The 24,279-nt window shown below is 36.2% G+C and overlaps 3 protein-coding genes across 3 annotated transcripts; 2 read left to right on the forward strand and 1 right to left on the reverse strand.

Annotated features, from left to right (window-relative positions):
- Positions 1 to 749: 749 nt before the first annotated feature.
- LOC132638825 (shikimate O-hydroxycinnamoyltransferase-like) lies at positions 750 to 3,018 on the forward strand. Its single transcript, XM_060355584.1, has 2 exons — positions 750 to 1,254; positions 1,840 to 3,018. Exons 1-2 carry the CDS (start codon positions 823 to 825, stop codon positions 2,713 to 2,715), a joined length of 1,308 nt encoding a protein of 435 aa, XP_060211567.1. The 5' UTR covers positions 750 to 822; the 3' UTR covers positions 2,716 to 3,018.
- Positions 3,019 to 17,004: 13,986 nt separating this feature from the next.
- On the forward strand, positions 17,005 to 19,457 carry LOC132638024 (shikimate O-hydroxycinnamoyltransferase-like; the record flags this gene model as incomplete). The annotated part of the gene is made up of 2 exons (XM_060355017.1): positions 17,005 to 17,229; positions 17,813 to 19,457. Coding segments are annotated over 2 exons (1,101 nt in total), but the record flags the coding sequence as incomplete, so codon positions are not given.
- Positions 19,458 to 20,180: 723 nt separating this feature from the next.
- LOC132638025 (shikimate O-hydroxycinnamoyltransferase-like) lies at positions 20,181 to 24,057 on the reverse strand. Its single transcript, XM_060355018.1, has 2 exons — positions 23,944 to 24,057; positions 20,181 to 20,588 (listed from the first exon to the last, which is right to left on the reverse strand). Exons 1-2 carry the CDS (start codon positions 24,055 to 24,057, stop codon positions 20,181 to 20,183), a joined length of 522 nt encoding a protein of 173 aa, XP_060211001.1.
- Positions 24,058 to 24,279: the final 222 nt, after the last annotated feature.

Raw genomic sequence — 24,279 nt, forward strand, 5'->3', positions numbered from 1 at the left:
TAAAATAGATTTTATGTGAGATAGAATTAAAAATATATGTGCTAGCTAGCATATCTGGATAAAAGCACCTAAAATAAAAAAAATACCCTTTAATCATACCAATATTTCACAATAAAATTATATCAGTAATACATATACGAGAAATAAAAATATAATCTAAGTACAAAATAAAATAATATCAATCATATCAACATTATTTTTATATCCCGATAACCAAACGAGCACTTATATTATTATATTCCTTCTACTATCAGTTAGTCTTTGCTTCCATTGTGTACTTGAAGTTTGTCCTTATTATGTGTTTCAATTTGTTAGGTATGAAGCTTGTACTAGAATAACAACTGCAAAACCTTAAATAAAGAAGGAAGGTAAGTTTCCAGTGTATATGAAAATCTAGTAAATATTAGATAGAACTCAAATTTTAAAAATAAAATGAGTTTAATACTAAGAATCTAACATGTAGCCAGAATGTTTCATCAAGATGATTCAAAATAAAAAGAAGTAAACATAAAAAAGCAAAGAGAATTCAATATATAATATATATAATCAACGAGTGTCAACTGACACTCCTTGGACAAAAGTGGCTCCACTAACGTGTCGTTAAATCCTGAGTCTCCTCTGCGGGTAAATCATCAAATAGAAGACAATAAACTATATCAATAAGAAAAATATAATATCTTATAGTACTGACCAATCACAATAAAGTGTAATTCAGGCTATAAATATTCCTCCTCCTAGAACCAAACATTCATCTTCATCCCTCTCATTATATTATAGTTACCTTTTTCTTCTATTTTTTTTTTGCTAGTGAAAATCAAGAATATGAAGATCAATATTATAGAAACAACAATGGTGAAACCATCAAAACCAACTCCTTTAAAAATTCTGTGGAACTCAAATCTTGATTTAATAGTTGGAAGAATCCATCTTTTGACTGTATATTTCTACAAGCCAATTAATAATAATGGAATATTATCCAAAAATAATTTCTTTGATTCAAGAATTATGAAAGAGGCTTTAAGCAATGTTTTAGTTTCATTTTATCCAATGGCTGGAAGATTAGCTAAAAATAATGAAGGAAGAATTGAGATAAATTGTAATGGAGAAGGGGTATTATTTGTTGAAGCTCAAAGTGAGGATACTTTTGTTGATGATTTTGGTGATTTTGTTCCAAGTTTGGAGATGAAGAATAAACTCATTCCTAATGTTGATACTTGTGGTGATATCTCTTCTTTTCCACTTGTCATCTTTCAGGTACTATAATTTTAAATACTTTTGTTCTTTTATCTATATTGGTTGAGCCGCATTCAATCCCGTCTTTTTGCCATTTGGCTGGTAAATGCATCGGTCATAAGGTGGTCTATCACCTCGGATGGGGTGAAAAGTTTTTTTGTTGTCAGAAAATTTTACGACTTATTAAACTCTTCTCTTAGACGAGAGTTCACTCACCTTTTTAAACTTTATTTAATACTAGAAATACACATCTTTTCGACAAACGTTCTAGTCGAAATCCTAAAAAAATTGGGATTTTGATGAAAAGCTGTGGGAAACGGTTTCTAACCAGCACATTTTTCGATTGGAGTTCATCGTAAAACGCATGTTTTTTGTTATGGCAGTAGTGTCCGGATCAGGCAATTAAATCTTCTAAGAGGTAAACCGTTCTTTATCCATTTTCATAACTCGATACCAAGACCTCTGGTTAAGGTGGAAATCTCAACCATACAACCACAATGTCTGATAATAATTGGATGAACTCGACCTCATATATCCCTATGCTTGAATTGTGACTTTCTAGTCACTATCTTAATTAATTTTGTTATTAATGTGTTTTTTTATTAGGTTACTCGTTTCAAGTGTGGTGGAGTCTCTTTAGGATGTGGCCTTTTCCACACATTATCAGATGGCGTTTCATCCATTCATTTCATCAACACATGGTCGGAAATCGCACGTGGCCTCTCTGTTGCCGTCCCGCCGTTCATCGATCGGTCCCTCCTCCGTGCCCGGGACCCACCGACACCTGCCTTTAAACATGTCGAGTATCACCCTCCACCGACCCTGAAGAACGTCCATGGTGAAGTTAGCGTACCAAAGTCCAGTACAACGAGCATGTTTAAGATCACAAGAGACCAACTTACCCTACTTAGGACCAGGTCCGAGCACAAGGGTAGCACTTATGAAGTCCTTGCGGCCCACATTTGGCGTTGCACGTGCAAGGCACGTGGCATAGACGATGACCAATTGACAAAGTTGCATATTGCTACAAATGGTAGGATAAGACTTTCTCCTCCTGTACCACAAGGCTATTTAGGAAATATTGTTTTCACAGCTACACCTATTGCTAAATCTAGTGAACTTCAATCAGAGCCGTTGACGAAAACTGCACGAAAAATTCATGACACGTTGGCAAGAATGGGCGATGAATATTTAAGATCGGCGATAGATTACCTTGAGTTAATTACAGACTTATCTAAATTAATCAGAGGGCCAACATATTTTGCTAGTCCTAATCTTAATATTAACAGTTGGACTAAGCTGCCAGTTCATGATTCAGATTTTGGATGGGGAAAGCCAATTCATATGGGACCTGCTTGTATTTTGTATGAAGGGACAGTGTATATATTGCCAAGTCCAAGTGATGACAAGAACTTGAGGTTGGCTGTGTGTTTAGATGCTGATCATATGCCACTTTTTGAAAAATACTTGTATGACATTTGAGAGACAACCTTTGCAAATATTTCCAAGAGAATGGGACATGAATTGATGATCTCTGTATCGTTCCAATTTTATCGATGTCCCTGAGGGAACAGGTCATGATTGTCTCCAGGTGGTTGAGTTGTGTTGTGGTTGGATTAGATATGTTTAACTTTTTATTTGTTAATTGTGGGTTAAGTTGTCGGTTTTTTCAAATTCATTCTCATGAATTGATGATCTCTGTATCGTTCCAATTTTATCAAATGTCCCCGAAGGATCGGTCATGATTATCTCTACGTGTGCTTGAGTTTTGGTGTGGTTGGATCATATATGCATAACTTTTTTATTTGTTAATTTTTTATTTTTTTTTGTGTGTGTGTGTGTGGGGACAGTGAAGTAAAAGTGTTTTCTTTAATTAAGGTGGTATCCGAACTAGCTTTGCGCACCTCGACTAATTCCATCAGTTACCTGGAACCTCGAATAAGAGAGGCAACGAACGAAAAATATTGATAAAGCAATCTTGTTTCTTGCCTTTGTTTTGTTCTTATTATGCTTGACCGCTTACCAAAGATGCTAAGGATCGTCTTACTACTATTTTGTCTGCAAATGAAGTTCAAAAAGACTGCAAAAGATCCAAATTTGTACAATGTGCTATATCTGTCTTGTGTGAACTCTTCATGTATAAGACACTTGAGTCAATATTCTATATGGCAATACTTATCTATAGGAATGAGTATGAGTTGGTGTTGCTCTAGTTAGTTCACTGAATATCTTTTGAAATCTGAAGAACCTTTCAGTTCCCTTCACAAATCAATGGATGGTTTACTCAGTGTTGTCAAAGGCAAAACTCTAAAAAGCGCAATTTAAGGGTGAGTTTTTAGTTTAAAAAAAAAATAGGCGCAATGAATGGTAAAAATAAAAATATGGAGTATGCGTTTCAAGAAATGTAACAAGTTCATCCATAATGTTTCCCTTAATACACTTATTAGCCGATTATATTTGTTGTTAGTATTTGCTGGATTCAAGATAGAACTCATGAACAATGAGGCGCACACCTTAGTGTCTTTGAAATGAAACTTAAGTGATGCGAAGCGCCCTCCCTGAGCTTTTCTCAGCTTCAAGGCTTAAGCGTGCCTTAAATGAGCCTTGACAACACTGGTTTTAATTCAAGAATTGCTAGGTAATGGACTTTGTGAGTATTTTGTTACAGTATAAGTCTGATAGAAGTCCTATATAGAGCAAAACTGAAAGCTTTAACACGCCCATATGAGGTTTACTAAGTGAGCTTCCATCAAGCAGTTTTTCATTGAAGAATGTTAAAGGATGACCAGCATTGTGCACTTTGTCAAGTAAATGCAACAACCCTCGACAGAATATAAAAGAGGACCACAGGCCAGTGTAACCACCTCAACGAACTCACATGGACACTCCTCAGCCCGAGGACAATATCTCAAATAAGCATGTTAATGTTGTTAACTCGTTTTTCTTTTCTTTGCTGATTCTTCTCGATGGAATTTTTCATGTTGCACACTAAGTTACTTTCGGATGTATGAATGCAGTCTGGGAACTCTTTGGTGTGACCACCCATCCGAACAAGTAGGGTCAATAGTTCAGCATTAGAGCTATTAGGCCGTAACATTTAGCAAAAGTGATTGTGGTTCGAAACCTTCAAGGAACGAAACACAAGTTCGAGAAGGTTCGTGTGAGAGAATAACTAATACCATTAGACGGTCCAGTGGACTTCAGATATCATAACGGAACGGAACAATTGTATCCATTGGTCCTTTCTATAAGAAACTTAAATCCATCAAGCAACATGCTTGGACAACTCCTCTCGATGAATGAGAATCCAAAAAAAGAGTCAAACCATTGCATGTGGTTGAGTTCCCATGTCATCAATGTGAAATGCATCACGGGATTTATTAGCTCTAGCCCTACGAGTCAAGGAGTATTAGATTCACAAGCAAGTGATATTGAAGCCTGCAAAAATCTGTTCCAGTAAAGTTAACCAGAGCAACTGTATCGCAGTTTTTCATAATTGGAACAGTAAAGAACAGATGATTTTATGTGAGACAGTTTTGCAACATGGTAAATTATATGCCATATTTGCTGTCGGGGCAACGGGCTGCTTTACGTAGCCCAGCTGTTTTGTATTCCATTAGTTTTTCATTTATTTTTTCCCGTTGACTTGTTATATTAAGTTTTGTCGAACTTGTGAGTTCATAAATGCAACTGTTCCAATCTTTACACTATTCTGAAGTAGAATTTGATAATAGAAGTTTGTCTTCAGTTTTGGCTCCTTTGGTAGTTTTATTATTGCTAGCTCTCGCTGGTATTTGCATTCTGCAGTTTTCTCTATTAGCTTGCTTTTGTACCTTTTTTTTTTGCTATAGTTTGGTAGTACAGTGACTTCTCTATAACAGACATCCTTTATAACATCATTTCATGATATAAACTAAATTCTTTTAGGAATCAACTTTTCATGTTATGTTCTATTATATGATCTCTATAATACTATAACATTTTCCTATAGCAGTCAAAAATTATTCGGACAACCAGAGCTGTTATAGAGTTTTGACTGATCTAATATGTTGTACAATCAAAATCAGTGTGTTAAAGTTATTTCAAGTTAACAAACTTCCCAACATGTTTTGATTCTATTAGTTGCCATATTTAATAGGATCATCTTCCTGTCTGTGAAAAGAGACTTCGCATTATTATTTGCTTGTGAGTTTTTGACTTTGAATTGTTGCGGTGTTGACGCCATTGAGGAATTAGTGCTTCACTTTGATTCCAAGTGTTCTACTATATATATTATGGAAAATGGCTCAAATGTGCCATCAAACTATCGAAAATAGCTCATTTATATCATTGCCGTTACCAAAATGGCTCAACCATGCCATTTTTCAGTAACACCGGTTTTACAATATCAGATATGACACTTGACCTCCAATTAGAAGTCCATGTTGTTTAATTAAACCAGCACAATTTTAAATCACAAATTAGTAAAATAATCTGACCCATCAAACTGTCGGATTGGGTTGATTTAATTAAACGACGTGAACCTCTAATTGGAGGTCATGTGTCATATCTGGTATTATAACATCGGAATTAATGAAAAATGGCATAAATGAGCTATTTTGGTAACGATGATGACATAAATGACTCAAACTATTGACGAGTGGCATAGATGAACCATTTTCGATAGTTCGATGGCATATTTGAGCAGTAAGAGCGAAACACGTAATGCATGTGTTAAGCGCAGGTCACATTTTTTGACCACTGCAAGGACTAAAGCTTGTTATTTAAGTGGAGAGGGTATAGGTGTCGGTATTATTCACTGAGCTTTTAGCTCTGCGCCAACTTGCCTCGGCAGGTTTTTCTTAGATGACGGGTTTTTCTTTAATACTCAAGAATAATATATAGAAATATCGTTCAAATATTTTTCACACAATCGATCGATCTGTATAACTTAAACTCTTTCTACATTTGTATTTTTCCTCCAACAACAGTTAATGCGTCATTTCATTTGATGAAAGTGCTGGGCTATTCTTATCCTCATTTTGAGCTATTCCCTTTCGAAGCTGACCAGCCATGAATGCGAAGGTATTAAAATAGTTCACACTAAAACCATAATTATCTGTTATTTGAAATTTATTAATCTGTCTAATTTACATTCACCTTATATCGTACCAGGGGTGGCTCAATGGAATCGGTGGCCTAAAGCTAACCTTGATAAGAAGGCTTTAAATTTATCTAATAAAACATTTATATATTTTTCATTAGAAATCTATTCTTTTAAATTTTTGGGATGAAAAATTATTAATTTTTCCTCTAATCATTTTTTTTTTTATGATATTCCTTGTTCAGTTGACAATGTAACAAGCTTTAATTCCAATCTAGAACACTTTATGTTCTAAATAATTAACGTAAACTTTGTCTATAGAAATCTTAAAAGGATAAAAATATCATCGAAAGCTAGAGTTAGAACAAAATTGATTCAAGTAATTGAAGAAGATGCAAGTAGCTACTAATTTAATTATGTATTTCTTTCATCATATTTACATCAACCATAATATATTGAACTTTTGATTAATGATAGAATCAATTTTTGGGGCCCTTAATTTGTTGGGGCCTAAAGCTTATGCTTTGGCCGCTTGGGGGTTAAGCCGGCACTGTGCCGTGGTGCCTATTGAAGGAACAAGCGTTCTTTATTAGGGGTCTTCGTTCTCATGACTAGAACCCGAGACCTTTGACTATACATAAAGAGATTTCATCCATCCGACAACATCACTTGCTTATCAAAATCATCTACATTAGATATCCACAATAAATTGGTTGTAACTCGATTTCATCATTTGGAATCTGAAATTTATTGGCCCGACTAATTCGGATTCACGCCATGTAGTTCTGTTGCTCCCAAACGCACACACAAATATAGGCAGTCGTACAAGTAATATAGGATTAAAGTCCAGATATCGTACCCACATGGACTTATGATTAACTGTCAACTAAATTAAACTAATGCTAATTATCTAACAAGAAATAAATTCAAATTTATATTTATAAACTAACTAAGAATAAAAGAAAGCCAATATTGAACTTCAACCAAGAAAGATCGAATTTTTATCGGAGAAGAGATTGATCTAGGATTATGACCACTAACAATCCAGTTGAGTCTTCCAATTGTTATACCTATTTTATTTCCTGGGTTACTAGTTGACGGGTTGATCTAAACTTTATGATATTAATTTGAACTACTCTCAAGCCTGTAGATGCTACTATAATGCCTATATTTCTATGGTCGCCAGAGGTAACAAGAACGCATTTACTTCTCCGTAACCAACTAAGTAGGGCTAAAAGGTATATTTCTATCCTCAGTAGCGAAACGATTAAATCGAACAAAATTTATTTATTCTTGTTACGTACGTGAATTCCCACTTTCAAGTCCAACTCACGCACCACAGATAGTGCCCAACTATTTCGTCAAATAATCAAACAATTGAGATCAAGAATAAATAAGTAACCCAAAGATGGAAAATCAATAGATATAAACGATAATCAAACATCAACTTTCATGTTTGTGTCAAAACCCTAGAACTAAAGAGTTAAGCTCCATATAGACATGGAGGAAAAACAACAAATCATCCGAATAAAAAAACGTAAAAATAAGTATTATAGAGAAGAGAAGATAAAGTTCTGTAACTATTGCCTCTACGGCGGCTCCAAGCTCTCTCTAGGTCCAAAATTCTAAACTAAGGGTTTCAAGTTATCCAAAGTTATGTAAAAACCCTGTCTTATAATTTATTTATAGGTGTAGGAAAAATCCCAGATAAAATAACTGAATCCAAAACGAAGTCATTTTTTTGCGCGGATTGCCCTTCTTTTGGGGTGGTCTTTAGATTTTGCCGCTCATTTGTGGTCTTTAAGTTTTGCCCTTCACGTAGAAATCCTGAGGTTCTGCGTTCGTACCCCCGCTCAGACATAAAAATAAAAAATGATTTCACAAGGCAAAACTTGAGAAAGTTATGCCGGAGCCGGCATATGCGCGCTTAAGACATGACCAAAGTTATGCCGGATTCAGCAGAATTTTTTGCATAGTTTAATTGTGCCTTATGGGGCAGAATTTTAGTTAAGCCATAACTAAAAGTATGCCGCATAAGCCGGAATCTTTCGTTAAGGCATAGACTTTGCCTTAAGAAAAAGTTCCGCCTTATGACTTTTCCTTAAGGCATAATTTAGTTATGCATTATGGGGCAAACTCTTAGTTAAGACATAACTAAAAGTGTGCCCCATAAGACAAAACGTTTCTTTAAAGCATAATTAAAAATTTACCTTGTAAAGTAAACGTGAACCTCAAGGTTGTAGACACGTAATTTTGACCCTCCCCGTGTGTTTCATCTTATAGTTTTAAGGCTTAATACCCAGATGGACCCTTAAACTTGGCATGTTTTATAAGATAGGCATATAAACTTATAAGGTGACCAGATAGACACTTAAACTTACTCAAAGTGTATTTTTCAAGTTTTTCAGTTGTTTTGAAAACAAAAACTATATTTTTTAAACACTCACAATTTTCATGGCCAAACAAGCCCTAAATATATCACAAAATATTTTTTTTTAAAATGCAAAAATAAGGCAAACGCATATACATGAGACTATAAATGTGCACTTAAACCAATAAATACTCGCTAATCGCAATTTTGCAGCTTTCAATTAACTCAGTTTTTGTTTACACTTGAATAATTAAAAAACAATAACTTTAACCAATAAAAATCCTTAAAAAAAGAAATTTCAAATTAAGAAATTTCTTTTTTTTAAGGATTTTCTCTCGGCTTTACAGTTTTCTTAATTTGAAATTTCTTTTACACTTGGAAGCAAGTCAGGACCCACCTGAAGAATGGGAAGCAAGTCAGGACCCGCCTGAAGAATGAGAAGCAAGTCAGGACCCGCCTGAAGAATGGGAGCAAGTCAGGACCCGCCTGAAGAATGGGAAGCAAGTCAGGACCCTCCTGAAGAATGGGAAGCAAGTCAGGACCCGCCTGAAGAATGGGAAGCAAGTCAGGACCCGCCTGAAGAATGGGAAGCAAGTCAGGACCCGCCTGAAGAATGGGAAGCAAGTCAGGACCTGCCTGGAGAATAGGGCCACCTTTCAATTTCAAGTTCAGGAACCCGCCTAGATAATAGGGACATCTTTCAATTTCAAGTTCAGGAGCCCGCCTGAAGAATAGGGTGTACTTTCAGTTAGAAGTAGCAGGAGCCCGCCTGAATAATAGGGTCAACATTCAACTGCTTTTTAATTTCAAGCTCAGGAGCCCGCCTGAAGAATGGGGTGTACTTTGAGTTGGTTTTAAGTTCAGTCAGAAGTAGCAGGAGCCCCGCCTGGAGAATAGGGATGACTTTAAATTTTAAAGTTTAGAGACAAGCATGAAGATTCAAGTCAAGATTCAAGAGAAACTGCATAGATAGAGTCTTTTACTTGTATTTTCTTTGTAACTTTTATTTTTCATTTTGATGTAATAACAGGAGCCGCGGACCGGAACCTCGACAGGACCTCAATCGACTCCCCAACTCAGTATGTTTCATCACCCATCTTACCTCTTGAACTACACGAGACGTGATTCTCTTATAACCCGAGATATGTAGGATGCCCAAGACCAGGGCTCGGTCACATTTTGTTCCATTCCTTTCTCTTCCTTCAAATAATGGTCGGGTCCAAATTTGTCTCGTTGTCTACGTCTTTGTCTGAGAACGCTTCGCGTCCCCAACCAAAGAGAGACATGCTGTAGACACGTAATTTTGACCCTCCCCGTGTGTTTCATCTTATAGTTTTAAATATTTCTTTTAATTTTAATTTTGACGTGTTAGTTTTATTCTATTTCATTTTTAGTAGGCTTATTTGCGAAAATCAAAAAGAACAAAAATATTTGCTATTTCTAGAGTATAAGTTTTGCATTTAAAAGAAGGAAAAATTACAAAAAATAGGTTTCTTTTAATCTAGTTTTTCTAAGTTAATTCTATCTTTTGGATTTTTCGTTATTCTATTTATTTAATTTTTCCTTAGTTTTGGTTTAAAAATAGTTGATTAATATATTTATTTTGATATTTTATATATCCTTTTAATGGAAAAGAAAAATAAAAATGGAACCAATGATGGTCCGCCACTTGGCAAAATTTCACATTATCCACACAAAAAAGCATAATCCATTTTGGGAAGGGAATATTCCCTTCAACCTTCAAGATATTTTTATTCATGTGGGTATTTTGGGGAAAGAAAAAATGAATAACACACTCAAAACCCTACCCTACACACCATATAAATATCTCATTATAGACCCTAGAAAGAGGACCTAGCAGCCGCCACTTCCATACGGAGACAACACAAAAAAAAATCAGCAGCCGCAAGACACAAAATAAATCGTCAGCATTCACTTCCATAACACCCTACACCATAACGCTAGCCGCTATAGACCTAATAATCGATACACCATTGCAACACTATGTGAAACCATAACATCTTCGTCACCTCCATTGAAGCTCCCATCTCCAACCAAAGAAAACAGAGCACCTGAGACCATGTAAATCGTCCACCTACCTTCTGTTATTCCTCCATAAAAATTGAGTCCACAGTTTCGCCATTATTTCTACTGTCAAGTGTTTTGAAAGTCGTGGTGGGTATAGCTCGAGTGTTCTGGTCGGCGTTTTCTGTTTGGTTAGAGGCCCGTTCAAAGTTTGTGGCTATTTTCTGTTTTGCTTGGCTTTCTGAACAGTTGCCAACTTCTCTGTATTCATTTGCTGGTCAAGAGGTTCTTGACAATCAAAGTTCTAAGCAATTTCCTTCGTAAAGGTCCAATCTTTCCACTTCAATAGTGTACTTCATCAAATATTTGCTTGTTTCCTCTTCCTGTTAGTATTTTTGTTTTGTTTGATTTATGTCATCACTTGTTTAGTTTGTCGTGAACATTTATGACTTGTTTAAATATTAAGGTTTCAGCTTAGAAGTTAACTGACCTTTTTCAATTAATTTTGGGCAAATATAGTGGTCTGATTATTCCTATTTACTACATTTGGCTTCATGTTTATTTTGACGTTTGCAGTGAAATGTTTTTGATATAATGTTTTACATTTTTAATGTACAAGGTAGTTTCTTTTCATGACCAAAAGGTCCAAAAGAAAAAAAATGCATCTTGCAGTTAGTAGTCTTTAGCCGAAAATGGTAGAAATTTTAGAATAGTAATATTTTTCGTTATCTTCTTTTAAGTTCAATGTATTTTATTACTTTGATATTATGCTTCGAGGTTATCATTGATTTGTCCGTATTCCCTTTTGCAATATTGAATGTCGTACGCAGAGAGGTTATGAATGGGGTTTTCATGTAATTAGGCCTTTCAACTAGTCCGTAATAAAAGTTAAAGGCCCAATTAACAGCCTAATTAATTAATCAATGAATTATCTAATGTGATTTGAACGAGATGGGGTGGAGATTTATCTCAAACCCCGTTGTCAAGTACAAAAGAAAAGAACGGAAAAACCAATTGTAAGAGAGCGGGATGGGTTGCGAACATGTTTCAAAACCCGTTGCCAAAGAGTGAAAATGACTAAAAATAATAACCAAATAATTTTAAGTCTCGGATTTTAGAGACAAATAATGCCTTTAACGCTAGACGAGCTTTAGGCGCGTTTTAAGACGTTTGTTTCGACTAAGAATGCGGCTACGCATCTTATTCCGAGACACCTTAATAACTCAAGGATGCGGTTACATACCTTGGCCGAACTCTTTTTAATAATTAATTTTGTTTCGAGTAAGAATGCAGCTATGCATCTTATTTTGAGACGCCTAAAAGATCCGGAATGCGGTTACGCATCCGAGTTAAGACAAAAAAAAAAAAAAAAAAAGTAAAAAGTTCAATAAATAAAAGTACGAGCAAATCAAGACTTAGATACATAATATGTCCAAAGATTAGTTTTAAGCTAAGTATAAGTCGATAAAGCGACCGTGCTAGAACCACGGGACTCGGGGAATGCCTAACACCTTCTCCCCGGTCAATAGAATTCCTTACCTGGTCTTCTGTTTTCGCGGACCATAATAAAAGAGTCATTTCCTTTTGATTAGGGATTCATAAGGTGGCTTGGAACACCAAAACTCAATTCCAAGTGGCGACTCTGTAAATAAAATAATCCCTTTTCAAAACCGTCACTTCAAATGGAAAAACTCTTTAATAATAAAACCTGCGCGTTTATAGTGCGGAGGCGCAAAAAAGGAGTGTGACAAAGATTTGTATGAGAAAGGCAAAAATTAAAGGCCAGCAATTTAAGGGGCAACAATTAAAGAACACCCCAAAAGAAGGGCAATCCTTCGAATTGCCCAAACGAAATAGAAAGAAGTGGATCCAGAAAATATTTGGACGCTCGGCACTGTCCACGCGTCACATGCCCAGGTGCGTCACTTTTTCTTTGCTTAATTTCAATTCTGACTTTTGGTTACATACTCCAATCATTGGAGTAATGGTGACGTCCACCACTTCGTTCTCATGACTAGAACCCGAGACCTTTGACTATAAATAAAGGGATTTCATCCATCCGATAACATCATTTGCTTATCAAAATCATTTATATCAGATATCCACAATAAATTGGTTGTAACTCGATTTAATCATCTGAAATCTGAAATTTATTGGCCCGACTAATTCGGATTCACGCCATGTAGTGTTGTTGCTTCCAAACGCACACACAAGTATACGCAGTCGTACAAGTAATATAGAATTAAAGTCTAGATATCGTACCCACAGGGACTTATGATTAGCTGTCAACTAAATTAAATTAATGCTAATTATCTAAACAAGAAATAAATTCAAATTTATATTTATAAACTAACTAAGAATAAAAGAAAGCCAATATTGAACTTCAACCAAGAAATATTGAATTTTTATCGGAGAAGAGATTGATCTAGGGTTATGACCACTAACAATCCAGTTGAGTCTTCCTATTGTTGTACCTATTTTATTTCCTGGGTTACTAGTTGACAGGTTGATGTTAACTTATAATATTCATTCGAACTACTCACAAGTTTGTAGATACTATTATAATGCCTATATTTCTATGGTCGTCAGAGGTAACAAGAACACATTTACTTCTCCGTAACCAACTAAGTAGGGCCAAAGGGCATATTTCTATCCTCAGTAGCGAAATGATTAAATCGAACAAACTCTATTTATTTTTATTACGTACGTGAATTCCCTCTTTCAAGTGCAACTTACGCACCAGTGCCCAACTATTTCGTCAAATAATCAAACAATTAAGATCAAGAATAAATAAGTAACCCAAAGATGGAAAATCAATAGATATAAATGATAATCAAACGTCACCTTTCATGTTTGTGTCAAAACCCTAGAACTAAAAAGTTAAGCTCCATCTAGGCATGGAGGAAAAGCAACAAATCATCCGAATAAAAAAATGTAAACATAAGCATTATAGAGAAGAGAAGATAAAGCCCTATAACTACGGCCTATACGGCGGCTCCAAGCTCTCTCTAGGTCCAAAATTCTGAACTAGGGGTTTCAAGTTATCCAAAGTCATGTAAAAACCCTGTCTTATGAATTATTTATAGGTGTAGGTAAAAGCCTAGATAAAATAACTGAGTCCAAAACGAAGTCATTTTTTTGCGCGGATTGCCCTTCTTTTGGGGTGGTCTTTAGATTTTGCCCCTTATATTTGTGGTCTTTAAGTTTTGCCCTTCGCGTAGAAACCCTGAGGTTCTGCGTTCAAATCCCCACTCAGACATAAAAATAAAAAAAAATCACAAGGCAAGACTTGGGAAAGTTATGTCTGAGTCGTCATACGTGCGCTTAAGGCATGACTAAAGTTATGCCAGATCCAGCAGAACTTTTTGCATAGTTTAGTTGTGCCTTATGGGACAGAATTTTAGTTAAACCATAACTAAAAGTATGTCACATAAGGCAGAATCTTTCCTTAAGGCATAGACCAAGATTGATAGGCATTCCGACCAAAGGGGTTTGCCTTAAGGAAAAGTTTCGCTATATGACTTTTCCTTAAGGTATAGTTTAGTTATGCCTTATGGGACAGACTCTTAGTTAAGGCATAACTAAAAATATGTCACATAAGGTGAAACTTTTCCTTAAAGCAGAACTAAAAGTTTGCCTTGCAAAGTGAAAAATATAAAATATATGCCTTAAGGCAAAGTATGTCCCCTCCGACAGACTTTAGCTATGCCTTAAGCGCGCGTATCACGACTCTGGCATAACTTTCCCAAGTCTTGCCTTGTGAAATTATTTTTTATTTTTATGTGTGAGCGAGGATTCAAACCCAAAACCTTAAATTTTTTACGTGAACCTCAGGGTTGCTACGTGAAGGATAAAAATTAAAGACTAGCATTTTGAGGGGCAATAATTAAAGACCACCCCAGAAAAAGGGCAATCCTGCGAATTGCCCAAACCAAATAGGAAGAAGTGGATCCGGAAAATATCTGGACGCTCTGCACTGTTACGCGTCCACGCGTCACATGCCCAGATGCGTCACTTTTTCTTTGCTTAATTTCAATTCTGACTTTTGATTACATACTGCAATCATTGGAGCAATGATGTCTTCCACCACTTGTCTCCTATTCTTTTTTTCTTCCGCATTTTATTCAATTTTTACTCTAAATCTCTTCATCTTCACATCGTTTTATTTCTACATAACAAAAATATAATATTAAGCACAAAGTAATATAATAATACTCAAAAGCCAATTAAAAATACTAAAATGTGTGACAAACAATGAATAAATATATGCATTTTAGGCCGAACATCAAGTGCTTATAAAAGGAAGAAGTGTTCCCTATCAGGAATATCTTCATTCTTATGGCTCGAGCCTGAAACCTTTAGCTAAATTAAAGATAGAGAGATTTCATCCATCCGATCACACCAGACCCGTCGTTGATCGATGAAATCATCCACATTACAGCTATATCTACAATAAATTAGTCGTATCTTTTGCGTCTCTAGTTCAAATCTCAGTTGTGATATTTTTCAAATCTTCTTACCTGAATTTGTGAGCAGGTGAGCTTATTATAGTTAGGTGATGATTCATGCTCATGCGGTTCTAATTTCTCCAACGCTGTTCCCTTTTATTCTAACGTTTTTGACATATATGTTAGCACATTTAATTGAATATTTGTTTCTTTTTCCCTATAAATAATATTTTCATAATTTATACGGAAATCTATTTTATGTGAGATAGAATTAAAAATATATGTGCTAGCTAGCATATCTGGATAAAAGCACCTAAAATAAAAAAAATACCCTTTAATCATACCAATATTTCACAATAAAATTATATCAGTAATACATATACGAGAAATAAAAATATAATTTAAGTACAAAATAAAATAATATCAAACATATCAACATTATTTTTATATCCCGATAACCAAACGAGCACTTATATTATTATATTCCTTCTACTATCAGTAAGTCTTTGCTTCCATTGTGTACTTGAAGTTTGTCCTTATTATGTGTTTCAATTTGTTAGGTATGAAGCTTGTACTAGAATAACAACTGCAAAACATTAAGCATTTTTTTGCACGGATTGCCCTTCTTTTGGGTTGGTCTTTAAATTTTGCCCCTCATATTTGTGGTCTTTAAATTTTGCCCTTCGCTTGGATACCTAAGGTTCTGGGTTCGAACCCTCGCTCAGGCATAAAATAAAAAAATAATTTCGCAAGGCAGAGCTGGGGGAGTGTATGCCGGATCCGGCATAAAGCCCTTAAGGAAAAACTAAAGTTATGCCGGAGGGGGCATAACTTTTCCTCAAGGCATAGTTTAGTTATGGCTTATGGGGTAAAACTTTTCCTTAAGGAACTATGCCTTATGGGGCAGACTTTTAATTAAGACATAACCAAAAGTATGCCCCATAAGGCAGAACTTTTTCTTAAGGTATAGACTTTGCTTTATAAGGCAAACTTTTAGTTATGCCTTAAGGAAACATTCCGCCTTATGTGGCATATTATAAAAGTTTGCCCATTAAAAGTATGCCCCCACCGGCATAAACTTGTGAAGGAATTACCAAAGTTATGCCGGACCCGACATACTTATGCCAAGTCTGCCCATAAGGCATAAGTATGCCGGGTCCGGCATAAGTTTGGTAATTCCTTAACAAGTTTATGCCAGTGGAGACATACTTTTAATGGGCAAACTTTTATGCCGGACCCGGCATAAACTTGTGAAGGAATTACCAAAGTTATGCCGGACCCGGCATACTTATGCCAAGGCATAAGTATGCCGGGTCCGGCATAACTTTGGTAATTCCTTCACAAGTGTATGCCGGTGGGGGCATAGCGAAATTTAAACTGCCTTGCGATTTTTTTTTAAAATTTTGACTGTGTGGGGGTTCGAACCTGGAACCCATGGGGTTTAGCCGAAGAGAAAAATTTAAAGATTTCAAATATGAGGGACAAAATTTAAAGACCACCCCAAAAGAAGGGCAATTCTGCGAATTGCCCAACATTAAGAGCCTGTTTGGATGGACTTAAAAAAACAGCTTATAAGCTGGAAACAGCTTATAAGCTAAAAAAAATAAGTTGGGGTAGGCCAACTTATATTTTTGGGCTTATAAGCTGTTTTCAGCTTATAAACTGCTTTAGATAAGCTAAGCCAAACGGGCTCAATTAATTTTTTGGGCTTATTTTAAGCACAAAATGACTTTAAGCTGGCCAGCCAAACACTCAAAAAAGCTGAAAACAGCTTATAGGCAACTTATAAGCCAATCCAAACGGGCTCTAAATAAAGAAGGAAGGTAAGTTTACAGTGTATGTGAAAATCTAGTAAATATCCGATGGCTGGAAGATTAGCTAAAAATAATGAAGGAAGAATTGAGATAAATTGTAATGGAGAAGGGGTATTATTTGTTGAAGCTCAAAGTGAGGATACTTTCGTTGATGATTTTGGTGATTTTGTTCCAAGTTCGGAGATGAAGAATAAACTCATTCCTAATGTTGATACTTGTGGTGATATCTCTTCTTTTCCACTTGTCATCTTTCAGGTACTCTAATTTCAAATACTTTTGTTCTTTTACATGTATTAGTTGAGTCGCATTCAATCCCATCGTTTTGCCATTTGGCTGGTAAATGCATTGGTCATAAGGCGACCTATCACCTCGGTTGGGGTGAATTTTTTTTTTTGTTGTCAGAAAATTCTACAACTTATTAAACTCTTCTTTTAGACGAGAGTTCACTCACCTTTTTAAACTTTATTTAATACTAGAAATACACATCTTTTCGACAAACGTTCTCGTCGAAATCCTTAAAAAATTGGGATTTTGATGAAAGGCTGTGGGAAACGGTTTCTAACAAGCACATTTTTTGATTGGAGTTCGTTGTAAAATGCATGTTTTTTTATGACAGCAGTGTCCGGATCAGGTAATTAAACCTTCTAAGAGGTAAACCGTTCTTTCTCCATTTTCGTAACTCGATACCAAGACCTCTGGTTAAGGTAGAAATCTCAACCATACTACCACAATATCTGATAATAATTGGATGAACTCGACCTCATATATCCCTATGCTTGAATTGTATTTTCTAGTCACTATGTTAATTAATTTTGTTATTAATGTGTTTTTTTATTAGGTTACTCTTTTCAAGTGTGGTGGAGTCTCTTTAGGATGTGGCCTTTTCCACGCATTATCAGATGGCGTTTCATCCATTCATTTCATCAACACGTGGTCGGATATTGCACGTGGCCTCTCCGTTGCCATCCCGCCGTTCATCCATCGGTCCCTCCTCGGTGCCCGGGACCCACCGACACCCGCCTTTGAACATGTCGAGTATCACCCTCCACCAACCCTGAAGAACGTCCATGGTGAAGTTAGCGTACCAAAGTCCAGTACAACGAGCATGTTTAAGATCACAAGAGACCAACTTACCCTACTCAGGACCAGGTCCGAGCATGAGGGTAGTACTTACGAAGTCCTCGCGGCTCACATTTGGCGTTGCACGTGCAAGGCACGTGGCATAGACGATGACCAATTGACAAAGTTACATGTTGCTACAAATGGTAGGACAAGACTTTTTCCTCCTTTACCACAAGGTTACTTAGGAAATGTTGTTTTCACAGCTACACCAATTGCTAAATCTAGTGAACTTCAATCAGAGCCATTGACGAAAACTGCACGAAGAATTCATGATACGTTAGCAAGAATGAACGATAAATATTTAAGATCGGCGATAGATTATCTCGAATTAATGACAGATTTATCGAAATTAATCCGAGGGCCGACGTATTTTGCTAGTCCTAATCTTAATATTAATAGTTGGACTAAGTTGCCTGTTCATGATTCAGATTTTGGATGGGGAAAACCAATTCATATGGGACCTGCTTGTATTTTGTATGAAGGGATAGTGTATATATTGCCAAGTCCAAATGATGACAAGAATTTGAGATTGGCTGTGTGTTTAGATGCTGATCATATGCCACTTTTTGAAAAATACTTGTATGAAATTTGAGAGACAACCTTTGCAAATATTTCCAAGAGAATGGGACATGAATTGATGATCTTTGTATCGTTCCAATTTTATCGATGTCCCTGAGGGAACGGGTCATGATTGTCTCCAGGTGGTTGAGTTGTGGTTGGATTAGATATGTTTAACTTTTTATTTGTTAATTGTGGGTTAAGTTGTCGGTTTTTTCAAATTCATTCTCATGAATTGATGATCTTTGTATCGTTCCAATTTTATCAAATGTCCCCGAAGGATCAGTCATGATTATCTCTACTTGTGCTTGAGTTTTGGTGTGGTTGGATGATATATGCATAACTTTGTTTTTTTTTTTTTTTTTTGTGTGTGTGTGTGTGTGTGTGGGGTCGGTGAAGTAAAAGTGTTTTCTTTAATTAAGGTGGTATCCGAACTAGCTTTGCGCACCTCGACTAATTCCATCAGTTACCTGGAACCTCGAATAAGAGAGGCAACGAACGAAAAATATTGATAAAGTATTCTTGTTTCTTGCCTTTGTTTTCTTCTTATTATGCTTGACCGCTTACCAAAGATGCTAAGGATCGTCTTACTACTACTTTGTCTGCAAATGAAGTTCAAAAAGACTGCAAAAGATCCAAATTTGTACAATGTGCTATATCTGTCTTGTGTGAACTCTTCATGTATAAGACACTTGAGTGAATATTCTATATGGAAATACTTGTCTATAGGAATGAGTATGAGTTGGTGTTGCTCTAATTAGTTCACTGAATATATTTTGAAATCTGAAGAGCCTTTCAGTTCCCTTCACAAATCAATGGATGGTTTACTCAGTGTTGACAAAGGCAAATTAGACAAGTATTGCCATATAGAATATTGGCTCAAGTTTGTTATACATGAAAAATTCACATAAGAGATAAGGCAGATATAGCACATTGTACAAATTTGGATAGTCCTTTTGGACTTCATTTGCAGACAAAGTAGTAGTAAGACGATCTTTAGCATCTTTGGTAACCGGTCCAGCATAATAAAAAGAAGGGCGGCAAGAAATAAGAAATAGTTTATTAATACTTTTACTTCATTGCCTCTCTTATTTGAGGTTCTAGGTAACCGATGGAATTAGTCGAGGTGCGCAAAGCTAGTCGGGATACCGCCTTAATTAGAAAACACTTTTACTTCGCTGTCCCCAAACACATACACACACACACACAAAAAAAAAATTAACAAATAAAAAGTTATGCATATATGATCCAACCACACCAAAACTCAAGCATACCTAGAGATAATCACGACCTATCCTTGGAGACATTTGATAAAATTGGAACGATACATAGATCATCAATTCATGAAAAAGAATTTGAAAAAACTGACAACTTAACCCACAATTAACAAATAAAAAGTTAAACATATCTAATCCAACCAGACACAATCATGACCCGTTTCCTCAGGGACATTGATAAAATTGAAACGATACAGAGATCATCAATTCATGTCCCATTTTCTTGGAAATATTTGCAAAGGTTGTCTCTCAAAAATCATACAAGTATTTTCCAAAAAGTCCCATATGATCAGCATCTAAACACACAGCCAATCTCAAATTCTTGTCATCATTTGAACTTGGCAATATATACACTGTCCCTTCATACAAAATACAAGCAGGTCCCATGTGAATTGGTTTTCCCCATCCAAAATCTGAATCATGAACAGGCAACTTAGTCCAACTATTACTATTAAGATTAGGACTAGCAAAATACGTCGGCCCTCGGATTAATTTCGATAAATCTGTCATTAATTCGAGATAATCTATCGCCGATCTTAAATATTCATCGTTCATTCTTGCCAACGCATCATGAATGTAGAAGTACTTTGATGAATTGGACGTGTTGATGAATTGCGATGTTGATTTGGTTGATGAGTGTGATTGGCAGGTGGGTTGCTGTAAAAGCAGATGAATGCTGGAATTTGTTTTCCAGATTTTCGACCTCATGAGGCCGAAAATTCACCCAGATATTGATAATTTCGACCTCATGAGGTCGAAATTGCACTTAGAAATTAGAATTTCGACCGCACGAGGTCGAAAATCTGGGCAACATTTTGAATTTTGACCTCATGAGGTCGAAATCTGGCAACAATATTGCTAAATTTCGACCTCATGCGGTCGAAATTCTGTTTTTTTTTTTAATTATCTTCTGTCATATTTCGACCAGAAGAGGTCGAAAACATTAAATAATATTTGTATAAAAATAATACTTTCGACCGTGTGCGGTCGAAATTTTTTATAATATTTAAATGTCACACCCCCAACGAGGAGTATGACAGGCTCCGACCCGTAGGCCGAAAGTCACCTGACTTAACAGTTACTTGGACATCACATACCATAACTCAAAGAACATCTGCACGCAGAAAAGGCCCAACATAGAAATATGCGATAATTTAACACATATGTACATATGCGGACCGACAAGGTCACCACAACATAAAGTATATTATAAAGCTGACAAGGCTATCAGAAAAATATCAAGAACCCAAAACAAGGCCGACAAGGCCATACATAATATTTACATATCCCACTAAGTCCATGAGCCTCTAAGAGTATACATATGAATATATGTTATACTAACAGAAAAGTACCAAAAGATAACAAGCCCGGAGTAGTGGTACTTGCTAACACCGCTGAAGCTGAAAAATCCTACTGCGGTTGCTTCTCGATAACTCTGTCAGAGCCTGCAGCACGAAATGCAGCGTCCCGTGCAATGGGACGTCAGTACGGATAAAAGTACTGAGTATATAAGGTAGGAGAGTAACAACATAATTAAGATAAAATGTAACATTAATAAAGGCAAAAGAAAACCGAACATCTGGAAGTAGCACAAAATACAATGCATGATAAAATCATTGGTATGCTTATATATATATATATATATATATATATATATATATATATATATATATATATATATATATATATATATGTACGTAATAGATAGTATCCATGCCCGGCCGTAAGGCTCGGTGTTATATGTGTAAAATCATGCCCGGCCATTAAGGCTCGGTGTTATCATCATTAGCCCGCGTCCGGGGCAATATCATAACATGCCCACTGCAGTGGTGTGCGCATTTACGTGCCATGCCCGGCCGAATATAGCGCGGCACGGTGTAGTAAAATAGTGCAATACATTTATTTATATGTATATACCATGTATGAGAAGTCAATGATCTAACCTTGGCCTTTCGGAGTGACATAAGGTCGGTAGCCTCCGAATAGCTTATGGAATTCGTATCGAGTCCAAAGGAGTAATCGATGATGATAAGTAAAATAATATTTTAAGAATCAATAAAATAACAAGACATTAAGATTTGAAATACAAAGCATGGGAATAGAGTGGGTTTGTTATGGAACGCTTGTGTTTATATTCTAGTTGGATTCGTGCCAAAGAAAGAGGGAAACGAACACCTTACATACCTTATTCGTCAAGCCACCACTTAAAGAACTCCTTACACCGATGCTTGCCCTTCACCCGAGCCTATATATCGAGAAATATATCTTTAATCATACTTTCATCATATTTCCATCAACTTATAAGCACTAATTATAGAAGACTAATTTGGGTTACGAAAATTTGGGCAGCATCTCCCCTATATCATCGACTTCCTCCAAATACCAAAACAATATCCTCAATATTATACAAGATAAATATGCATATTTTCATCCAAAACTTTCTTCAAACCTCAATCCATAAGCCAACAACATCAACACAACAAACTATAACTTTTATTCCCGTAAATATTCCTAAATCAACGTTAATAAAGAGAGAGGTTCAATGATTCATACCTTATCTTTACTAGAGTATCAAGATCTTCAATAATTACTTTGTTTCCAAGCCAACTCAAACACAAAATGAAATTATAATCGAGACTACACGTTGTCCGGACTTCGATTAATATTCCGTAGCTTGAAATTTACTCAAAATCCTCACTTTTATGTGATATAAGAGCTCTCTTGCCTTGCTGAATTTTCTTGAAATTTTTGGAAGTTTATGATGGAGAAAAATGGGGTTTTTAACCCTTTTATAGTGTCTAAAAGTCGTCAGTACTGTAGCAGCACTGTTTCTGCTTTGTCAGCTGAATTTGTAACGTCCATAATTCTCTACTCTAATGTCCTATCAATGAGCCGCTTGTTGCATTGAAAACTAGACTCGACGAACATCATTTTAGGATTTTGAAACACCTTAAAACTCCTAATATACATGGAGATATACCCCTCCAAAGTTGACTCAAATTCTATTTCAAATTTTCGGCAAACTTATTTTCCTTGATTTGCTTGGTCCCAGATTCTTCCGTAGCTTATTAGATGAACTTAAACCCTCGTAACCATGAGATAGATGCATACAATCTCCCATATCCTAGGAAATGCTCCACGTCTACACTTAAACAACTAATGCCTAATAGATTTCACGTACAAGACTACGAAGTGTAACATTCAACGCCCCTTCAAAAGCATTCGTCCTCGAATGTCGGAATACCCGAGGGTTAATAAAATTTCCACGGAACGTTAGTAAAGTATCTCTCGTGATTGGAGTACCTATAATCTCCTACATGTCACAAGTCCTAATCACAAGTCCTACATGATACCGTAATCAATGACACACAGTCATACAATGATTTGAATAATATTTCTCATCTTATTGACTCTTAAGGGGGGTTTAAATATAACTCTTACCTTGTAAGTGATTTGCGGATAGAGAAGAACCTTGCAAGAATTCTTTCGGAGTAGTATCATCTGTGACGGGGAATAAATGGGGATACTTGGACTTCATTTCTGCTTCGGCTTCCCATGTCATTTCTTCCCTATCTTTACTCCTTCATAGAACCTTCACTGAAGTCACGTCTTTTTTTTGGAGTATGCGGACTTGTCTGTCGAGAATAACAATTGGTTCTTCACCGTATGTCAGATTTTCTGTAACTTGTATATCGTCAACAGGTACGATTCTGGATGGATCTCCAATACACTTCCTAAGCATGGACACATAGAAAACTAGATGAACCGCTTGCAGTTCTGATGGCAACTCCAATTCATAAGCCACATGGCCTACCCTTCGGATGATCTTATAAGGTCCGATATATCGGGAATTAAGTTTCTCTTTCTTACCAAACCGCATCACGCCTTTCATAGGTGATATCTTCAGAAACACCCAATCACCTACCTGAAATTCTAATTCTCGTCGTCGTACATCTGCATAAGATTTCTGACGACTCTGAGCTGTACGCAATCGTTCCTGAATAAGCTTTACCTTTTCAATAGCCTGATGAACAAGGTCTGGCCCAAATAAGTTTGCTTCTCCGACTTCAAACCAACCAGTAGGGGACCTACACTTCCTACCATATAGAGCTTCATATGGAGCCATTTTGATACTGGCATGATAGCTATTGTTATAAGCAAACTCTATCAAAGGCAAATGATCCTCCCAACTTCCTTGGAAATCTAGTACACAAGCTCGTAACATATCTTCTAAGGTCTGAATAGTCCGCTCAGCTTGCCCGTCTGACTGCGGATGGAAAGCCGTACTAAGATTTACTCGAGTACCAAGACTTTCCTGAAAAGATTTCCAGAACTTTGTCGTAAACTG

Source organism: Lycium barbarum, chromosome 4 (assembly GCF_019175385.1).
Source record: "Lycium barbarum isolate Lr01 chromosome 4, ASM1917538v2, whole genome shotgun sequence".
In the NCBI taxonomy this organism is placed as follows: domain Eukaryota; kingdom Viridiplantae; phylum Streptophyta; class Magnoliopsida; order Solanales; family Solanaceae; genus Lycium; species Lycium barbarum.